We start from the raw sequence: 23,460 nt of genomic DNA on the forward strand, positions 1-23,460 counted from the left end.
AAAAGGTATTAGAAAATTCAGATAGCAATGTCCAAAGATAAAATGCAGGAAAAGATTACATATTATATTGGAGGCTGACAAGATATATTCGTTTCAATGCACAAAATCTGTTAGGCCATGAATTGTAGTGCATCATAGTGACTACTTTGCACTCTCCCATACACCTCATAACCCCGATGGCCCCCTTCCCATTCAAATTTGAAAACTTTTCGAACGGTAAATCACATAAATAATCGGCATAACACCGGCAATCACGTGTTTGTAAATGCTGTCTCGTGACGGAGTCGTTCAGCCGGTCAGGAGAGGGGGAGGCCGGGTCACGGATATCAGTCTTGCCGTAGCAGTCGGTCTGGTAGCATCTCGCTCTCCTGTGAACGCTAGATTGCACTCGTGGTGTGAGACCGAGTTGCATAGGGAACGCAGTGAAAATTGATTAAATATTTTCCTGTTTGGTATGGTCCACTTTTAGATGCCATACAACAATATATCATTATTTAAATTTCGTGGTAACAAGGGAACTGCACTGTAATTTGAGCAATTTTGACGAATTTCGATAAGACTAAGATACTGGAGGCAATTGACCGAGTCGTGCTTCACGCAAGAATTGACTTTCGATTAATGAGTTACTAAGTAGTTCAGTGGGGTAGAGGAAATTGAAAAAAAAAAAAATCCTACTCAAAATTTACTTCGAAGAACGTGAACATGGTAGCCTCGGCGGATTTACCGCCCGACATCGTAACCCGTGAACACTATACCAACGACTCTGTCTTTGCCCCGAGTCGTGGCGATCCCCAACGGCCTGTCACGCACCCGACGACCCTCTATACCCTATCTACACACTCGCCCTCAATCAATTCCCCCTCTTCCTCGACGCCTTCTTCTGCGTACACTTCAGCTGGTTGGAAGCGGAGATCCTCGAGGCACCTTCTGTCGTCCTTCCTGCCATCCTCCCTTTCCCCTCCTGAAGCCCCCATCTACCCCACTTCCTTGGAGCCTGCCTCTCTCCCTTCGTCGTCACCTTCAACGTCTTTGGTTTCTTCCAGCTTGCCTCCCATTTCCTCTTCCTCTACCTCTTTCCTCTCCTCCAACATTTCACAGCTCTTCTCTTCTCCCTCCTCACCGCCCCAGTTTTCATCTTCCATGACACCACTCGTTTCTCCTGATCCCCTTTTCTCTTCCATTTCCTCCTCCTCCTCCGATGCCCTTGAGTCTTCCATCAGTGAGACACCTGTAGCCAATCACACGCCTTTGACTTCTCATCGACCACCTCTCTATATAAGCTTCACACGTTCCACTTCCCCCTTCCTCTCCTCCACCTCTTCCTCCTTCCTCAGCACTTCGACTAAGCTTCCTAGTACCTTCACTCCTGAAATGGCGAGAACCACATCTCAGGATGATTCGAGCCATGTGCCCTTCGACTTGATTAATGTGGCTTCGGCGCAGGTTACACACTCGGAGGTGGACCTCAACAATCCGAGTGCGACCTTACCCTCAAATTTTCTTCAGCCCAGTCAAAGTTACAACGACTCTTTACCATTCCAGACTCTGGAGTCAGTCTCGGAGGTGATCTCGACGTCCACAATAACGTCATCCTTCACTTCCTCACTCAATCCCGCCTCATCCTTAGAGCCCCATCTTCCCACACATGAAGGTCCACACCCCTCCCCCTCGGAAGAGACCTCTTTCGAAGTCTCGAGCCCAGAGGCCTCTTGGACTTCGGCTGATCTCTTTCTTCTCGACGGCCTTCCTTCCTCGAACTCCCTCGACCTCGATTACCCTGATCACAACTACACCCAGGGCATGTGCCAAGGATCCACGAATTCCTTCACCACTAACACGACCTCGGCAACGAATTCTTCAGATGACTACAACTACGACTACTGCGACTCCTACTACATCTTCTTCTGGGAGGAGCTGGGTCCTCTCTTGGTCGTGTACGGCCTGACCTTCCTCGTGGGGGTCGTGGGCAACCTGCTCATCATCGTCGTCGTCAGGAGGAACCCAAGGCTTCACAACGCCACCAACATGTTCCTCACTTCCCTCGCGACTGCTGACCTCCTCTTCCTCCTCCTCTCCGTGCCAGTCAAGGCAAGTAGCGGTTGAAGAGACGCAGTAGGTACTGCAGATAGTTTCCAGATGCAGATTCTGTCGATTGTGTGTGTGTGAGTTTACCTAGTTGTATAAAGGAACAACGCTCCTGGACTCCTGTCTCTCTCTAATCATCATACCTAGCTTTAAAATTATGTATGGTTCCAACTTGGGCATGTTTTACAATTGTCTTAGATTTAAATCCATGAACTGTTCCAGTTTGGCCTATGCCACCTCGGCTATTTCAAATCTCCATGCATTTGTATGGAAAACCATTTCTTCACATGTAATGTGTGTGTGGACGATAAAGAGGCGAAATTCATTTGAATTACAATGGTTATTTAGACCTTACAAACATTCAATCCTGATAATCATTATCAGGATGTGAGAGCTCTGTCACATTATCATAATGTGACAGCTCTCACTGTCACAGTCGATTCCTATGCATGCTTTAGTCTAGGTACAACTCAAAGAATTTTTGTCTACCTCACTGGGCTAATAATCCTCTTAACAATTTCGTTGTTGCAAAAGTAGGTGAGGAGCCTACGCCAGGGGGCGCTGAGTAGCTGCTGCCGAATCCATTACCTTTGCCCTAAATATTCGCTTAGAGGACTTTTGGGGCAGGTTATTAACAGTTGCTGCTGGGAATCGAAGAGGAGTGCGTGATTCGAACCCATAATTAAACGCATGTAAGACTAGCAAGCTTCCGATTACGCCACCAACACACTTTCGTCATAATGGCTGATTTATATATTTTGTATTTTGGTCGTCAACAGGCGAGAAAGAATGTATTCATCCCCACAAGGTAATATATCTTAGTCTTTCACAAATGTGAGAAGGTAGAACGAGTTTACGTGCATAAAAATATATATATAAATAGGAAAAGGAACTAGTATGAATTACGCTTTACGTGCCTAGGAAGGAGAGAAAAGAAAAACTGAGTTCTCTGTGTGTGTCTCGTTCTCAATATACCAGTCTCACGATGCACCCTTTCACATTTTGCATTTCATACATTCATGAAAGTTTCTTATTTCTGGCTTCTGTTCACCTGTCTCTCGTTAACTTTTTTCTTCTTCCCACATTTTCTTTTCATTCACTCGCGTTCTTTGTGATGGTGTTAGTCTTTTGATTCCCGTTTGATCGCCTCTTGTGCAAAACGTGTACCATTTTCATATTGTCGTGTTTACCTCCTTCCTTTGTTGTTCTTCCTCTCCGCTCGCAGCCTCATCCCATCCCTTTACATTCCTCTCTCCCTCCCTCCCTCCTCCTGTCCATTTCCTTCCTTCTCCCTCTCTCCGTGCTTCTCACTTTCTTTTATAAAAAAAATCCCTTCATTTCGCTTCATTCCCAGCGTATTTTAGTCTACTATTTACATTAATTATTTATTCTTTAGCAATCACTCCTAGAAATGACGGCGTTGATGTATTTGTCAGAACCAATTCTATTTGAATGGAAGAAATCTTAGTTTATCAAAAAGTAAGACTACTTTAGATTTCTCGTTGAGGAAGCTCGTTGCATTGAAGGATCTTGTCTTTGCTGGACTGTGCATGACAACTTCTTAGAGCATGAGAAAATCTAATCTCTTCCTACACCTCTTCGTTTTTTTTTTTTTTTTTTCCGATATCTAATTCTCTATTTCGTCTTCCTCCGGGAGGATTGAGACAGTGATAAGTGGGCCCTGATACCTGTCTCTTGTGCTATATCACTGTCCTTTCTTGCAACATTTCGTGTCATAGATGACAGAGTCGGCCTGCTCTCACAAACATACCTTCTACAGTACATATAAGTACACTGCACACTACAGTATACTTAATTTTTTCTCCTCGTGATTTCACTGTTATTCCGTTTTCATTGTTTTTTACCTCTATGAATTGGTGACACGTTAGCAATTTACCAATCCTTTGTCACTAATCTTTCTTTCAATGAAGACACGGATTGTGAATCTTGACAGTTTTCAAAGTATTACAAAGGAGGAGCATGCCGACAGGAGACCTTTTAGTCCATAACAAGATCGGATGCGAAAAAATGTATGATATTGATCAATTAATTAATTAATTATATAAATAACAATAAAATGAATGCATAGGTATAGTTAAATAATAAACAAGCAGGTAAATAGTAAATGATAATAAATTGACAGATAAATAATAATAAATGAGAACTAAGGAAATAATAATAAACAAACAGACTAATAATAACAAACAAATATAAAAATGGCAAGCATTACAGCATCCTGCTTAGGTGTTTATCCAGACGAATCAGCTTCGAACATTGGCACTGCCTCTGCAGGAAGTTTATTCCAAAATTAACTTCAAGGTTGGCGAAGTTGTTTCTACCCACTTCCAAATTAAATCTATTTCCTGGCAGTTTGAGACATATTATTTCTTGTTGAATTCTCATTCAGTGTGAAAATTTTGTCACTTTTTATGTCAATTCCACTTAGAATCTCAAGATCTGTATCACGTCACCTCTGAGTCTACACTTTTTTAAGGAAAACATATTCATATGTTTTAGTCGATTTTCATATTTATTTTTTATATTTTGAATCAGTTTTGTGGCTCGCCGTTGTACTTTTTCCAATCTGTCAATGTCTTTTATGAGATTAAGTGACCATACGGAAACAGCATATTCCAAATGTGGACGAACTAACGATTTATATAGCTTGCTAATGAGAGATGGACTTTTGAAGTCAAAAGATCGCGCAATCAGTCCTAGAATATTATTTGCTTTCTCAGAGGCTGAACCACACTGCTTAGATGATTTGAGATCGTTACTGATAATTACACCGAGATCCCTTTCACCATTCACTTTTGTTAACGAATTTCCAAATAGCTTGTAATCGTACTTACTGTTATTTTTACCTATGTGCATAACCTTGCATTTACTTGTGTTTAATTTCATTAGCCAGTTTCAGACCATTTCTGTAATTTATCTAAATATTCTTGAATAATTGATTTCAAAGGTCATTTGCCATTCCGCACTGTTTTGTATCATCAGCAAATTCGGAGACAATAGATTTTAGTCCGTGGTCTATATCATTTTTATATACTATGAATAGAAGAGGCCCAAAAACGGAATCCTGAGAAACTCCACTCGTAACATTTTCCATACTAATAGGCTACCACTTATTCCGTGTGAAGCTAATTTAGTAAGTAGTCTTTCGTGGGGAACGGTATCAAAAGCTTTTGCAAAGTCTAGATATATTAAATCCATATTGTTTCTTTTGTCATAATTGGAGATGACTGTGTTGTAGAATTCGAGTTAGTCACGCAAGAACGTTTCCGTCTGAATCCATGCTGGCTATCATTTATCAAACAGTTACTTTCTAAATGATGTTCGATAGTATCGATTGAAATCAAGCTTATAGGCCTGTAGTTATTTGGTTTCTTTTTGTCACCTTTTTTGAATATGAGAGTAATGTTAGCTAGCTTCCATTATCTTGGGTCATCTCCGAATATGATGGATTTCTTGAAAATAATTTCTAATGGGACAACAATCTCATTTTTCATTTCCTTTAAGATTCTTGGATGCCAACCGTCAGGCCCTGGTGTTTTATTAACTTTGAGTCTTTCTATATACCTTTTAATTTTTTCTTTTGCTATATTTGCCGTAGTAAGTTCACCCTAGACTTTTCACAGGTTTCAGTTTGGAATTCACTTTGAGGGCTTTCGTTTGCGAATACCGAGCTAAAATAGTTGTTTAAAATATCACACATTCCTTCATTTGAATATTCAAGTTGACCATCGGCAGATGATAGTGGGCCAATATGATTCCTAATAACCTTTTTATCTCTAATGTAACTATAGAATTCTTTGGGATTCTCTTTGGATTTATCAGCAATATTCATTTCATATTGTTTTCGTTTTTCATTGTCTTATTTTTTAATATCTCTGTATTATTACATAACTTCGATAGTTACTAGGTCCGTTGCATGAGCATATCTACGCTTATCGCAAGGGCACTGGTACCGCCCATAGCATTGCCACCTTTCTCGCTGCAGTGAGCAGCGAGCCCTCCATCACGATATTCCTCGATCTGGAAAAGGCCTTCGAGTTAGCCAGTCCTCTGGCTATTCAAGACACTCTCGCCTGTAAAGGTGTGTGAGGCAGAATTCTCACCTGGATAGGCGACTACCTATCACGTAGATCTGCGCGTGTGCTCTCCCAAGGTCACATGTCGGAGCCCAGGGTGATGGAGAATGGTGGGGGTCCTCAGCCCGACTCTCTTCAATATGCTGTTCTCCAACGTATTGGAGCTCCCCTCCCCCACGGGTGCAAAATCGTTTCCTATGCCGATGATCTTGTAATGGTGACATACTTCTTGTGGGTTGTATATACATGTTTGCAGTGTTATTTATTTATTACTATATATTCATTATTGTATATTTCTGTAAGCATTTTTTTTTGTAATCGCAAATGCGATTCATGTATGCTTTTCGCGCCAACTCAAGGGTTGAGTGGTTGCACTGTTGCCACTTTGTGGGATTTTCCCACAGATCTGTGGGACAAATGATCTGACGTGGGACTGTTTGTGGGGAGACCAATTTTGTTCTTAATTTGTGGAATTTTTTGTGGGAATCCATACAGTTTGTGGGAAATTCTATGGAATCAACAATTAGTCAGACAAATAACTAAGATTCTCCATAAATAAGAGAATTTGAAAAAGTATTGTTGGCATACATAACTAGGTTGTGTTGAATCAGTCAGTTTTAAATACTGGAACTAATTCTGTGGTACATAATATAGGTAAGCTGGGAATGGGGTGGATCATAGTTTGGTCCGTTTCATAACTCACGCGTCCTGGACGCGTCCATCTAAATCCATCACTCGTTTAGTCGGCACTCGGAAGGGGTTGGGTAGGGGGGAGGAAGAGGACTACTTCACAATGAAGACACAGCCCAAGCGAAAACGTTTTCTCTTCCCTCCCCGCGATAGGTCGAAAGCGTCATACGTTCAAGTACGGTCGACCCTCCCCGCGATAGGTCGAAAACGTCATACGTTCAAGTACGGTCGATCCTCCCCGCGATATGTCGAAAGCGTCATACGTTCAAGCACGGTCTGGCCAGTAGAAACTCTCGACTCCTTTGTCAACAGGCTCAAGCTGGAATCTTGGAACGTTTTGGAAGTCTCGCCAGAGGCTTACTTCACTCTACAGTTTCAGTTCTACAGTAAGCTCTGTTGCTCAGCTGCTGTTGGTCATACCGGTCTGCAAGACGGCCGGTGCTTGTAGGACCTACTTTACTTGCTAGTGATAGTCAAGATGACTGACAAAAGTACAAGGAAATACAGTCAGAGGTACCGTCCATCATAGGAAAATGATCAACGTTTTAAAGGTAAAGACAAAAAATTCGAATCTGTTATGTTACCTTGTTAAAAATAGATGAAGAGCATATACAAATAGATACATGTATGCTTTCCTTATATCCATTAATTGATTACCGCTGGATAATTTTACTTTACCAAGGTGTGGTGTACGCTAGGCTAGATCTACGTTTTCTCAGTGCTTATGTAGTCGTAATATAAATTACCGCAGGATGAAATGGTATAACTATTGTATGTTTATCAGAGAACTTTGACTTCTTGGTTTTAGGTTGGCTGCAGTCAGTCCCAGGTGATGCAAGCAAAGCACGATGCAAAGTTTACGGAAATTCCTTTCAAGCGCACATGAAATCCGTGATTGGTCACTCTCTTAGCAAGAAACACGTGGATAACACTAAATCCTCTACAAGCAAGAGCCAGAGGTCCATCAAAGATGCTATGCGTCCCATAGAGAGAGATCCAGTCAAAATTGCTGAGCTTAGAATAGCAGTTTATATAGCTGAACATGCCTCAGCTTTATCAGTAGATCGTTTGGGTGAACTTTTGCCTAAGTTGGATATGAAATCACGCACATTACAAGATTTCAGAATGCATCATACTAAATGTGCACGTCTTCAGAAATATGTCATTGCTCCATATTTTGCTGTTGAATTAAGAAATGAAATTAGAGACCAATTTTTTTTTAGCTTGGTGGTTGATGAGAGTACCAACGAAGCAAATATATCTTGCCTTGCCCTTTGCATTCGTTTTTACAGTACAAGTAAAAAGTCTGTAGTGGACACTTTCTATCGTCTACTACCAATAGAAAATACTACAGCTGATACTCTCTATCAAACTGTTAAAAAATGCTTGGCTGAGGACGGCCTAGATGTGAAAAAAATGATAGGCCTAGGGACTGATGGAGCCAGTTCGATGATCGGTCGAACTCATTCACTCTCAACACTTTTAAGAGTTTATAATCCTGAATTAACCCTGTTTAGGTGTGTGTGCCACTCCCTTCACCTTGCTGCCAGTAAGGCTTCTGAATGCCTTCCTATAATTGTTGATTTTGTAGTTAGAGAAACTCATAATTGGTTTTCTACTAGTCCTAAGAGGACTAATGAGTATCAGGCTATATACAGAGTGTTAGAAAACAGTGTACCTAAGAAGGTGCCGGGACTGGCAGGCACACGCTGGTTGGCAAGGTTAGAGGCAGTTAGTATAATTATCGATCAGTGGGAGGCTCTAAAGCTTCATTTTGACCTGAGTGCTTCCAAAGAACGTTGTTACACAGCGAAAACCCTGTCTGATGCATACAGAGATGACCAGAATAAATTGTATTTGTTGTTTGTCAGAAAAACTGAAAGAAATAGTGTTAATAAGATTTTCCAGTCACAAACTGCAGATGTCACAAAAGTAACACAGGATCTCATTGCAATGTATCGTAATCTAATGAACATTGTAGTAAATGGAAAGCACTTGTCAAAATGTTCTGATGAAAACCCACCCAAACTTAAATTTCTGGATCATGTTGTGCCATGTGAGGCAATGAACTTTGGATACGAGTTCACCGCATATGCATCTGCTTGTTCTTTAACTGTAGCTCAAGTTCACTATATCAAAGAGCGGTGTAAAGAGTTTGTGGTTGAACTCATAAAACAAGTTCAGATGCGCTTACCTGATAATGTTGAGATACTTATGATGTTGAAAAATTCCCATCATTCCATTGCCACATCGCAGATTAAAGACCCTGTTGCTCTGATTGGTGCTAGGTATCGGTCTACCTTTGAGGATCTAGATGGTCTTGAAAATGAATGGAGTTCAATGTGTCTTCAGCAGTGGCCTAAAAGTTGCTTGGGTAATGTAGTAAGTTTTTGGACTGAGGTAAATGAAAGGGAAAATTCTGCAGGACAAAAAATGTTCCCAAACATTTCAGGCCTCGTACTGGCATTATTGTCCCTTACATTTTCAAATGCCTCAGTAGAAAGAATTTTCTCTCAAATGAATGTTGTTCACTCGAAACTGAGAAATCGTCTAAAGGTTAGGTCGGTAGAGGCATTGTTGCAGATAAGGTATGGGTTGGTTCATTATTATCAGTCGTGTGTAAACTTTCAGCCCACTGATGACATGATAAGAAATTTCGGTGCTAAAGGTTCTAGAGAGGAGGAGGAGAATGTCATTAATCTTTTTTTAATGCAGTAAGAAACTGAGACTGTAGGTAACTATAAATCTAATTATTGTCATTATGATGTTTGTATTGCAAAGTTTTGGTTGGCCTACTGTAGCTGCAGGCTGTCTACAGAACAGTCATAATGGAAAGACCTAGTTTTTAAGTTTATATAGTTGTTTTAAGTATTAAGTAACTGTTTTTTTTTGTAAGGAATTTTTTTTAATTTTCTTCATTAATAAGAAATTTATATGAAATAATGCTGTATTAATTTTGTGGGAATTTTTGTGGGATTTTAATTTCAGTTTGTGGAAATCTGTGGGGAAATTTTTTTTAATCTGTGGGAATTCGCCTCTACAAAAGTGGCAACACTGAGTGGTTGACGTGAGGCAGTCTTGTTCTCGCTTCTGAAGCGTGTCCACGTTTGTCTGCGCTGTAAAGAATTTACTTAATTACTGTTTCATTCAGCCACCCTATACAATCGGCACTCATCATTGCTGGAAAGCAGCGATGCCACGACAGAGCACAGCGATGCCACGACAGAGCACAGCGATGCCACGACAGAGCACAGCGATGCCACGACAGAGCACAGCGATGCCACGACAGAGCACAGCGATGCCACGACAGAGCACAGCGATGCCACGACAGAGCACAGCGATGCCACGACAGAGCACAGCGATGCCACGACAGAGCACAGCGATGCCACGACAGAGCACAGCGATGCCACGACAGAGCACAGCGATGCCACGACAGAGCACAGCGATGCCACGACAGAGCACAGCGATGCCACGACAGAGCACAGCGATGCCACGACAGAGCACAGCGATGCCACGACAGAGCACAGCGATGCCACGACAGAGCACAGCGATGCCACGACAGAGCACAGCGATGCCACGACAGAGCACAGCGATGCCACGACAGAGCACAGCGATGCCACCAAGATCTTGGATGCCACGACAGAGCACAGCGATGCCACGACAGAGCACAGCGATGCCACGACAGAGCACAGCGATGCCACGACAGAGCACAGCGATGCCACGACAGAGCACAGCGATGCCACGACAGAGCACAGCGATGCCACGACAGAGCACAGCGATGCCTCGACGCCGTTGCAGCGGAATGCGTCAGGATCGAACTCAAAATTTCCCCAACAGTCCAAAGCCATGGCATTCGGTCTCGGGCGGGGAAAGGAACCCCTCGTCATTCAGGGATTCGTGCTGGTCTGGGTCTCACATTTCCAGTACCTGGGCGTATGGATCGAAAAGGGACTCACCTCCAACAGGGAAATATACCACCTCAAGGACAGAATGACAGCCAGAACCACAGTGATGACTGAGGGCCATGTGCGGAAGGGCACTTGGTGCCACGCATCAAGTCCTACGCACGTACTACGTACAAGCTGTGCGCTCTATCGCCGACTATGCTGCCCCTGGTCTCTTTACTGTGGCGGCGGAAATCTCCAGCGGCTTGAGACATGCCAGAATAAAGCGGATAAAGTCATCCTGGGAGCAAAACAATATACTAAGGTTTTTAAATCTACAAAACCTATCATATGAATATCCAATGTCTACAAAATTTATTCACGAATTTAACTTCAGACTGTAACGTTGTGGTCTTACTAACATAAGCTTTTTTTTTCCAAAATGTCATTTTTTATTCAAAACTTAAACTGAGGTTATGTTCTTTAAATCTATATCCAAGGCTACTAAGTTTGAAAAATAAACTTCATCTTCCACTGCCATAAACAACTGGTCTCTCACTCTCGAATAAAAATGTCATCCAAATGCACGATCATTGTTTTTTTTGTTTTTTTTGTTTTTTTTTTGCTTATCATTCATTCACAGACTCTTCCTTTCTCGTTTTCCTCTGCTGGAATACCAAAAGGCACCTATGACAAGAAGGTTTGGCAATATCATTATATGATTTGGAACCTGGTAAATCTGGTGCACATAGATTACCTAGAACATTTAAAAAACTGATCCCAATGACGCGTAAAGAATATTCTTTTTAACATCTTCAGTCATTGAAAAGCTACAAAGATTAGCCTCTAACAGATCCAAAGTAATCTATACAAAGAACGTACCAAAACGTCGATGCGTAGGCCAAGTTCCAAAACGAACATTTAAATCAAACCTCGAATATGCATCAAGTCAAGATAATTCAGTCAGAAACCACACTGTGTTACTGCAACAACAATCAATCCTCATTGGTTTCTTGAATTCTTCAGAATCGATACATAACCGACATGCTTCATGGCGTCATTCCGAAAACCACATGAACTCCAGAATTACTCCAAAACAATCACATAAAACACTGTTTTATAGTATTTTCACTATACGGGCACTGCGTGTAGTTCTTTTCGTTCCCTCCCGTCGCCACTATTATATTCTGGGGATTTGGATGTATGATAAGATACTCGATTGGTCTTTAGCTTAGATTTAATGTAACCTCTCGGTCTGCATGTAACTAATAAAACATCAAGACAACTGACGACCATGACAATATGATTCACCCAGTCGCAGCAGGGTTACTAAACACTACAACTATTGTACATTATCTTATATCCAATTTTAGATCCCATCATACCCTAAAAAAATTCTCATATCCAGTGTTGCCAAAAGATTGTGCACTTCCTTTAGTTATATGTTTATATCTTCTAAACTTAAAATAATTGCTCGCTTTGCCTATATACAAAACCTCTCAATTTTGCGAAGACAGTTTAGAAACTTTAATTATTTGTGCACCTGAGCAGTAGCCTTCTCAAATATCTCACTGTCCATCATTAGCTTAGCGATTCCTTCCCTGTGTCTCAATTTACCATTGATAAGCGTAAAACCATTTTGGTTCACATTTGCATGCATATACGATACCCCTTTCAATTTTTTTCTCTCTAATATTCAGGTTCTTTTGTAGTCATTCCTGGTTCGTGTGTGTATACTTCCTTTGTTCTCTTGGTTCTTCTCTTTCTCAATTTTCCATAAGCCTTTTTTTTTTATATACTAATCTTGTTTCCACTTCTTCCTTCCATTATTCCTCGGCACGTACGTTCTCCCCAAGTTATAAATGTAAAGAAAGATTTTCCATTTCCTTTTAGTTCCGGTGACATTCATGAATTCCTCCTAGTCTGCCTCTTCACTTCTTCAAAGCCTAAGAAATCAGCCTTCCCGAAATTTAGCCTACCATACCAGTATGATTCATTTCAAGGATCTATTGTCTCATTTACCAACTAAAATTAAGTTATTGAAATATATTATTCATCCTATTGGGTTTCTCTTAAGAACAGCCACCAACCCTTGTGTAGTTTTCTATATAGTTCACGGTGGAATATTTGCTGAGTTGTGAGTTCGAATTCCGTATTATTCTACGATTTCCAGCATTGACAGCTAAAGCCACAGTTACTCAGCGCCTCCTGGCGTAAGCTCCTCACTTTCACGTTGGAGCCATGAGGTGCTCCACCACACCCTTAACTAACAGACATTTTTTTTCTTCTTCGACAGGTGGCAAAGCTGTTCTCGTACACGTGGAACTTTGGCCCAGTGTTATGCAAACTTGTTCATTATGTCCAGAACATCCTCGTCATATGCTCCGTCCTGACTCTGGCCGCCATTAGCGTTGAGAGGTGAGTTTATGAAATTTGTTCGACAGTCGAGGCTAGAAAGGTGCGTATAGCTGGGTGCTCCTTGGAATTGGGTCGGGTAAGGGGATATGATCATCCCCAATGGAACTCTCGCTACCGATTTGAAAATTAGAAACACAAGGTTAAAGATCTGAAGGTTTAGTGGTGGTGGTGTGTATGTGTGTGGATGTGTGCATGTGTGCGTGATTCACCATGGTCTTGGATCACATGTTGGACTCGTGATCGACAGCTATTTCCCTTCCAGAAGAGAGCTCATATATGACCGATCTATGGGTAATGCTGTGACTTTACACGCACACACACCCCGAACGCCACACCCACGAGAGTTGGAGTAACGACTCGCAGTGCTGCGATACTGAAATTATCTCAGCCCTGGGCGGGATCCGAACTCGGACCGCTGTAGCTGCTACCACTGCGCCGTCGAGTCGTGCGCGCGCGCGCGCGCGTGTGTGTGTGTGTTTACCTAGTTGTATTTTACGGGAAGGGGAGCTACGCTCGTGGTGTCCCGACTTTGTATCTCGCAGTGTCTAGTTTGCTCTTAAATTCATGAATGGTTTTTGTACACACTATTTTTTCGTCCAGTTTGTTCCAAGTGTCCACCACTCTATGTGGAAAACTGTTTTTCTTCAGATCTCTTCTATAACTATGTTTTTTTTTTTCTTTCCATGTCCTTTGTGATTCTCTTGTCCCAGTTTAACTAGTCCTCTCTATCGAGTATTTCTGTGTCCTTCATGATTCTGTAGATGGTCAGTAGGTTACCTCTCTCTCTTCTTTACTCCAGATTCGATAACTCCAGTTTGGCCAGTCTCTCCTCATACAAGTTTGCAAGTGCAAGTGCCATTTTTGTGGCTGCTCTCTGGATTCTTTCTATTTTCTTTATATTCTTTTTGGTACTGGGTGACCACAATGTCGCCGCCTATTCTAGTCTAGGCCTTATCAGTATAACTAATATTTTTTTTAATCATTTCTTCATTCAAATATGTAAATGCCGCTTTTATTGATCTTAGCAAGTTATAGGATTCTCCGACAATTTTGTTTATCTGTTTATCATAGGACAAGTCGTTTGAGATAATTACACCCAAATATTTTTCGGATCCCACTTTCTTTACCTCCTTGGTTCCTATTTTATATTATCCTGATATTGTGTGTATGTGTGTGTGTGTGTGTGTGTTCACCTTGGTCTTTGGATCACGTGTTGGAGTCGTGATCGACAGCTATTTCCCTCCCGGAAGAGAGCTCAGAGCTCGTATGACCAATGTATGGGTAATGCTATGACCTTACACACACACACACACACACACACACACACACACACACACACACACACAACTCCCCGCCCACGAGAGTCGGAGTAACGACCCGAAGCGCAGCGATACCGAAATAATTTCGGCCCTGGGCAGGATTCGAACCAGGTACTGCCGCACCTCCGTACTGGCAGTTCAGTACTCTATCAACCGCGCCACCGAGTAGAGTGTGTGTGTGTGTGTGTGTGTGTGTGTGTGTGTGTGTGTGTGTGTGTGTGTGTGTGTGTGTGTGTGTGTGTGTGTGTGTGTGTGTGTTTACCTAGTTGTATTTACCTAGTTGTATTTTACGGGAAGGGGATCTATGCTCGTGGTGTCCCGTCTTCATATCTCATTTTATCTAGACTGTTTTTAAATTCATGTATTGTTTTTGCATACACTACTTTCTCATCTAAGTTGGTGTGTGTGTGTGTGTGTGTGTGTGTTTAGTATATGCAGTGCATGTGTGCCATTCAGTAGGTGGGCAAATAAATTTATATATACATGTATAAGATAGGCGTGAAAGGAAAGAACACGGGGAGAGCATTATAAGTGTTTTCCTCTTCCTAGTGGACTTTGCATATATATATATATATATATATATATATATATATATATATATATATATATATATATATATATATATATATACTGTATATATATACAAGAGAGGTAGCTACTCCATCCACCACATTTTCTTCCCTTTCATCAACTTAACTAACGTTTAAACAAATCCAAAACGGCCAACTTGGGATCCAAGTCTCCTCGTGCTGCATTAAACATCACAACAGTCTTTTGTTCCAGCTCAACCCACGCCAAAGTGGTTCGATTTTTTTATTCTTTCTTTCTCTATTTCCATTGCCATGCTACAGCTACAGCCCCCCATCCCCTATTGCTCGATGTGTGCAGGAACTGGATAAAAAGTCTTGTTTTTTTTTTTCTTTTTAATCCAACCCTTATTTTCTAAATGTTGTTTACTCCGCCATCGTAAACAAAGCCAATGTTTACAATTCTTTTAAACACTCTCATAATCTCGTCCCAAGGTTACTCTGTTTACCTATGGTCAGGGAGGTTGAAGGTCATTGTGTTGTCAAGCTAACGAAGTGGACAGATTAATTAGCCTATCAAGTTGATTAACTAGGAGGCTGAAGCAATAATGCAAGGTGTCTCAGCTTGCGCAATGGGGGTGATGTCCGTCTTATTATTATTATTATTATTATTATTATTATTATTATTATTATCATTATTATTATTATTATTATTATTATTATTATCATTATTGATATTTTTATTATTATTATTAATATTATTATTACTATTACTCTATCATTATTATTATTATTACTATTATTATTATCATTATTATTATTATTGTTATTATTATTATTATCATTATTATATTATCACTATTGTTATTATTATTATTATTACTATTATTATTATTTTGTTATTATTATTGTTATTATTATTATCATTATTATTATTATTGTTATTATTATTGTTATTATTATTATTATTATTATTATTATTATCATTATTATTATTATTGTTATTATTATTGTTATTATTATTATTATTATTATTATTATTATATTTTCTTTTCTGCCAGTGTCCCCAATCTTTAGGTATATTTCTAAAACGTACGTCATGCAACATTAGTGGATGACAAATAGAAAGAATATAAGAAACGAGGTGGACTTTTTTTTCTTCAAATTTTCATATTTTTCTCTCTTCCTCCACCTTTCCCTCCCCCCTATTCTACCTTCTCCCTCCAAATTTTTGCTTCACACGGAAACCGTCAACCCCAATCACTGTCGTCATCCTCAATTTAGGTTTTTACCTCTCATTCCTATTCCTACCCACTTATTTTTATTCTTATCTTACATATATCTGACGGGGCCCAATATTGTTTCAACGCTTCAAACTTCAAACTCCCTATAATCCTAATAGGTCCCTGCTTGTTATTAATAGTTCCTTTGACTCGTTTCTTGCAGGCGGATCGTTGTTTCTTTTCTTGCAATTCTCTTTGCTTCTTCGTATTAAAAACACTCCTATAAAATGACAACATCTATCATTCTACGAGGAAAATAAAATTTTGTCAATTTGTTTTTATATAGAACTGAATTTTAGAAGAAAAAAAATTGGGATCAAATCAGCTCCAGTTGGTTGGAGCTCGGAAAAAAAAAGTACGATTAGGCAGCTGTGTGTGTGTGTGTTTGTGTGTGTGTTCTCATGGGTAAGTTCAGTAAGTGTGTGTGTATTTACCTAGTTTTTTTGCGGGTAGGGGAGCTACGCTCGTGAATCCCGCCTTTGTATCTCGCAGTGTCTAGTTTGCTCTTAAAATCATGAATGGTTTTTGCGCACACGATTCCATTGTCCAGTTTGTTCCAAGTGTCCACCACTCTATGTGGAAAACTGGCTTTCTTCAGATCTCTTCTGTAGCGGTCTTTTTTTTCATGTCCTTTTGTGCTTTTCTTGTCCCAGTTTAACAAGTCCTCTCTATCGAGTATTTCTTTGCCCTTCATGATTCTGTAGATGGTCAGTAGGTCACCTCTCTCTCTTCTTTGCTCCAGCGTCGGTAACTCCAGTTTAGCCAATCTCTCCTCATATGAAAGGTTTGCGAGTGCAGGTGCCATTTTTGTGGCTGGTCTCTGGATTCTTTCTATTTTCTTTATATTCTTTTTGGTACTGGGTGACCACAATGTCACCGTGTATTCTAGCCTAGGCCTATGTTTTTTAAATAATTTCTTTGTCTAAATATGTAAATGCCACTTTTATTGATCTTAGCAAGTTGTAGGATTCTCCTGCAATTTTGTTTGTCTGTTTATCATAGGACAAGTCGTTTGAGATGATTACACCCAAATCTTTTTCGGATCTCTCCTTCATTGCCTCTTTGGTTCCAATTTTATATTCTCCTGATATTCTATTTTTACTTTTTCCAAACTCCATTATGCTACACTTGTTAATATTGAAGTCCACTTCCCATTTCTGACTCCATTTCCATACCTTATTCAGGTCTTTAATCCCTGCAGTGATTCGCAATCCTTTTCAGTTTTTACTTTCTGCACTGTATGGGGCAGAAACGTGGAACATAAGAGAAGAAGAGAGAAGGAGTTTGAATGTGTTTGAGATGAGGTGTCTGAGAAGTATGGTGGGGGTTACTAGGCTGGATAGAGTGAGAAATGAGGAGGTGAGGAGGAGAACAGGGGTGAAAAAGGATTTGGGAGATAGGGTTGATGAAAGAATATTAGGATGGTTTGGACACATGGAAAGAATGAGTGAAGAAAGACTAGTAAAAGAGGTATGGAAGGCAGATGTGGAGGGATTGAACATGAGGGGACGTCCTAGGATGAGGTGGATGGATGGGGTGAAGGGGGCTTTGGGGAAGAGGGGAATGTCTGTTGAGGAAGGAAGGGAGAGGACGGAAGACAGAGGTGAGTGGAGAATGGTTGTATATGGATGATGTTGTGATTGCATGAGGAGGAATGGGCGGGGGGGGGGGGTAGTATGTGTGAGTAAATTTTGACGCAGCCCGAAGGGATTTCTCCCCGTCCTCTCCTTATATGCAAGGGGGGACGGAGAGGGGGGGTCGCCAATTAAATGAAGCGGCCTTGCTGTGGATGTGCTGTGTCTTGCGACACTGCTTCTGACCCAGGGCGGTGGGCAGGGTGCAGGGATGACCCGTCATCCAGGAGGTGCTCAGATGAGAGGGAGGGTGGGAGGGGTGTGGAGTGTATATAGGGATGAAATGGGTGGGAGTGTTTTTATGCCTTTCCCTTTTTGGCTACCTCCCTTGGAAGGGGGAAAAAGCCTTGGTATATGTATGTACTTTCCTTACAGTTTGGCGTCGTCTTCCAAGAAGCTCATGTAACATTTCACATCGTCATCCATGTCATTCACATCGCGCACATTTACTTAGGATAGAGATGTGTTTATGGATCCTGTCTATTTGTCTCCACTTATCAAAAATTGCCCTTAATTGATTTACGTTGTTGGCCTGGACTATTTTCATCCATCTTGTTCCACGAATACATGCATCTTTATGTTTCCTCATAACTATTGAATAATCTTATTTTGTCATGTTTTTTTTTTCTAACCAGTAACCTCTCTCTTCACAACACCAATGTAAGAAATCCCATTTTTCAGTCTTTTATAGTATATCTTGTCATTTGCGTTTGCCATCGTCATGGTTGCCACCTTTTGTATTTAATTTTCCCTAAATATTAATTTATGTATAAAATAGGCTATGATGAAGTTGATGTGCTTCTAATACGTAAGTATTGCGTCGGGAAGAACCATTCAAATACAGGGTATTTTTAGGGTTAGAATGATATGGCTAATTTTAGGGTAACTGTGATATATCAGCATGTGACCCTAAATCTGTCATTCTTTTTTTTTTTCCACGTATCCGGGTTCAAGGGTTAGGTAGCGGCCATTTTCCGTGGCCCAAACAAACACATACTAAGATTTTATCTGTCCTTTGCCCCAGGTATTACGGGATCGTGCATCCAATGAAAGCAGTGTACAAGTGCACCATGTCCCAGGCGAGAAAAGTCATAGCTATCGTATGGATCGCGTCCTTCTTCCTGGCTTCACCCATCATCGTCGTGCAGGTAAGGGAAGGTGAAGGTAGGAACGGACGAGGAGGAAAAGGAGGTGAAGAGCCTACGTCAGGTGGCGCTGAAGCCACCTTTGCCCGATGCGCTAGGACTGTAAGGACAGGTAATCAATAGTCACTGCTAGGAACTGGAGAGAAATGTGGGATTCGAACCCACAACTAAGCGAATGCGAGATCAGGAAGTTTCCGATTGCACAAACAGCGGGAAGGAAAAGGAAGAGGAGAAAAACAATTGAAGTTGTTATGTTGTCATATAATGAAAATGATGATAATGATGAGTATCTAAGCCATAGACAGTGACATCCTCAGTTATAGGTTCAGACCTATAACTGAGGATCTTCTTCCTGTTCAAGATGCCAAGAAAATGTTACCTAACGGTTTCAGCCTTCTCACACCCACTTCCACCCTGTTCACCCTTCCCTCCAAAAGGTGACTGCTCACCCACAGTCAAGGGGCCGGTGAGAGTGAGAGAGAGGGTTTAGGGGCTGCCCGTTTGTTCACCTTAGTGTATTTGTGAAGCTGTACATCCGGCTGTGTACATGAGGTCAACCTTTTGTAGGTTTGCAGAAGTTGTTTTGGGGCCAGCTTTGAATTCTAGCCGATTTGAATAGCAGTATTGACGCTGATATTCTTTTGATGTTTCACGCGTATAATGGTAAAAGTTCAGGGCTTTACTCTGTCAACGGTGAGATCTGCATTTGTCGTAATATGCGTTGTGACAATGCTTTCGATCCACCGAGTGTATTTTGATGTTTTTTTTTTCTTTTTCTCCAAATTATTGCTATATCCGACCTAGATATGGACCAAAAGGTCTCCTGTCGGCATGCTCCGCCTTTGTAATTGGAGGTGATTACATAATTTATTTTCTGTGTGATTCTGGCCGTTTAGTTCAACTTTATGTAACTATGACAATGATGTAAAAGATAAAAAGTACAAGTCCTATTTTGTTTTGAGTCAGGCAAAATGAGCGACGGTAGCCGTAAGAGATTCGATTGCAGTTCCCTACTCTCCCATGATCGCCTCCCTTCGCCCAGCTTGCGGATTACACAGCTTGGTTGGAACTCATAATTTACACTATTCATTCTAAAAGTAGCAGACCCGTCAGCTTTTCTTGTCTTCTTGATGCCAAATAATGGTGAAATGTAGTTGTCTTTAATCAAAGAATTCGGTAAAATCAAGAGGTTGTTGAAATATTTTGTATTCTCCAATGGCAGGCTCCTCTTACACTTCACGCAGGATCATTTTTGCAAATTGTTTAAATATAGGATTATGAAAAATAAAATGTATATGATATGACAAAACAACCGAACTATGCATACACGTATACATTATGTGCTATTGCCTGTGTGCATTGTCAAACCCACGCGCCCTTACATGGGGCGAGGCTGAATGGCGCCAATATGGTTTAGGGGCGAGACTGATTCAGACCATGTACTTATGAGATGAGCTAAGAAGATCATAAAAAAGTTTGTAAAGACACTTGATAGAGTACGCACCAATATGCAAAGGAAATTGTATAAATGTACTGGGGGACAAAATACAGCTGTGGAATGCAGTGTCAGCCGAATGCTACTTTTGCGAGAAATCTCCCTCAAATGATCCAAGTCGCTTTCTGAAAACAATGTAATTCTTCGGTTGTTAATATTTGACAGTAAAAACGCCAATTATATTGCCAAGATCCCAGTCTGTTCCCCCCTTTTTATACAGTTGTGGATTTTATTTGTTCCCAAAAAGTAACTATATGACAATCCTTTTAGAAGTTTCCCTCACAAGCGCGAGGTTCAAATATTGCAACCGTCTTCACAGTCCCATTGTGCGTGCGTAGCGGTGGGGGTTTTGAGGATTCAAGGTGAAGCTACTACTCAGCAGCCCTAACTGATGGAAATTGTGATCAACAATAAGCGAGCCCTTGACCCTAACACACCTAAAACTGTCCGTCTCCACACTTGGATATAGTTTGACCTCACCTGTTGTTCACGAAAACGCTTAGCTACAGTTATGTTAGTCAACGGAATGCTTAAAGTCCAACCATATCATTCGTTCATCCAACCCTATATTTGAACAAGTGGTAGTCTAACACAACCTAATGATTTATCAAATACCACAGACCTTATTTGCACGAAGAAAATATACATTACAACTACGGAATAATTGATGGTTGTGAATGGATTGGTTGGTCGAATATACATCCGTAAAGGGATATCAAGATTGGCTCGCTTTAAATTACCTTTCCAGTAGAGCTCAGGTAGTACAGAAGTTCGGGTTCTTGTAACGATTTTCTAACAAACGACACAATCACAAAATCTGAATGTGAACAAATATCTGATAGTTCTAGTCATAGCCAATTTTTGGCATAGGCCATATAGTCGGTCGCCTAGGGCACCGCCAGCGGGAGGGGGGGGGGGCGCCCATGAGAGAAAAAAATCACAAATGTGTATTAATTATTTAATTAAATAGTTTCTGCAATTATGTGACATCAGTTTGAGAATTTTGCCGCTATCAAAGTTGACTGAACTGTAAGCGGTATCATATATATATATATATATATATATATATATATATATATAGTGCGTGTGTGTGTGCGTACATGCATAGTGTATGTGTGTTGGGAAGGGGGGAGCACACAGAGGGGGCGCCAAAATAGAACCAGCCCCTGAGCGCAGTCCCTATCTAGTGACTCTCACGCTCGTCAACGATTATATTGGGCACAAAATAGTAAAACACAAAGAAAACCTGTGATTGGAGTGTGTGTCGACGCTTTCACTAGATTGATATGCCGCCGGGAATACTGTTTTATACTGGTGAGGCATTCTGCATGTAGGAACATCACAAAACATATGCTCATTGTACAAATATGAGATCCTAAAATAATCTATTCTGATGTGTACATAAACTCTACTGACGATACACAAAAATGCATGGAAATTTAACTTGACGCATCTGCGCCATTTACATTTCGCTTACGTATACGTTCGATATTGTAATCTGCGTAATAGGAGTCCTACCGCGGAAAAGGTTATTTTCATAACAGAGATCAAAAGCATGCGTAACGTGACATCTATTTATAATCTAAGGTTCACAGGTGCTGCACGGCGGAACTCGACGCCACAAAAGGTGTAGGTCGGTTGCAAAGGGACGTTCGCAGTCCGTAGAAATAATGGCCGGACAGGTGACGTCTGCCGAGCATTTAGGAGTCACACGAAGTGAAGATGACGTAAAAAATAATTATAGAATGACAATAAAAATAACAATAACAACAATAACAATAATAATAATAAACAAAAATGTGGTTACACATGAAATACTTTTAAAACTAAAACTAACTATAATCACGATGTTCCGTATGCACCTCGTCAGGATGCAAGGCGGAACAAACAACTACTGTACTGTCCTATAATGACAAATGTATGTTTGATTACCTTCCAGTTTTCACCTTTCAAATGTGACGTTTGCTACTGAGTTTTTTTGTTTGATTTATTTTTTCTTTTACGAAATACCTAATATCTACAGTAAATAATATAGAGAAAATACATGAAAATATTCAGTAGGAAATTTACAAGTATTTTGAATATTATGGAGTGTTTATTTATATGTAGTCGCAATACCCATTCGCTTGTCCCTTTACCCTTTTCTTGCCTCTATGCACTATGACCAATGTACTACTAAAGCTATAGCAGACCATCCGCTCGAGCGGAATCGGTTTTTGTGGGATACTTATTTGTCTCATGCTGTTTATATTCTCCTAGGCTGGTGCTAGACAATTTGAAGAACTTCACGTGCGAAATAACTAAATCGCTTTCATTTAAGAGATCCAAAACCTTGTGGATTTAGTTTCATACTCACGCCGGACTCTGAAGGCCACCCAACCGCTCTTCCTCTTCAGAAACATGTTTACATCCACGCACTTTTCTGTGCAATGACGAACTCTTCTCTTCCGTTCGAAATTTCAAAGAAACGTGTGCATCAGCGTGCGGAAGTACCAAGTAGGCATTATGTTGGTTCAGTCACGTGGGAGGTAACTCGAGTTTGCAGCTGCTGAGAAAAGTTTGAGAAAAATACATTGTTCGCCTAAGTTTACAGAGAGGGGAAGCTGAGCGAGAAAAAAATAAGATAAACAAAACGAGAAGGAAAGTACAGGAAGAAGAGGGGAGGATGCAAGGGAGGGGAAGTCGGGAGGGATAAACAGGAGGTACGGAAGTGAAATAGAACACAATGAGATGAGGAAGGAATTATTGTCAAGGAAGTAACGACAGGAAATAGATAAGGAGATGAAAGTTGCACGGGAAAGAGGTTGGAAGTTTCGTCCGGTAGTGCGTAGCTCCGACCATTTATTTATTTATCTTAGCGTGCTCAGATTGAGCACGTGGCAGTCT

General features: G+C 40.8%; 1 protein-coding gene across 1 annotated transcript in view; it reads left to right on the forward strand.

The window, feature by feature from the left end:
- Positions 1-351: 351 nt before the first annotated feature.
- LOC143035286 (uncharacterized) overlaps positions 352-23,460 on the forward strand; it is a 28,746-nt gene continuing 5,637 nt past the window's right edge. The window contains exons 1-3 of the mRNA XM_076202157.1: positions 352-2,088; positions 13,050-13,171; positions 18,959-19,082. Coding sequence (XP_076058272.1) covers positions 703-2,088; positions 13,050-13,171; positions 18,959-19,082 — 1,632 coding nt within the window. The 5' untranslated portion in view covers positions 352-702. The remainder of the gene's footprint in view (positions 2,089-13,049; positions 13,172-18,958; positions 19,083-23,460) is intronic.

The sequence above is a fragment of the Oratosquilla oratoria genome, chromosome 18, assembly GCF_046742065.1.
Source record: "Oratosquilla oratoria isolate Oo_2021 chromosome 18, ASM4674206v1, whole genome shotgun sequence".
Taxonomy (NCBI): Eukaryota; Metazoa; Arthropoda; class Malacostraca; order Stomatopoda; family Squillidae; genus Oratosquilla; species Oratosquilla oratoria.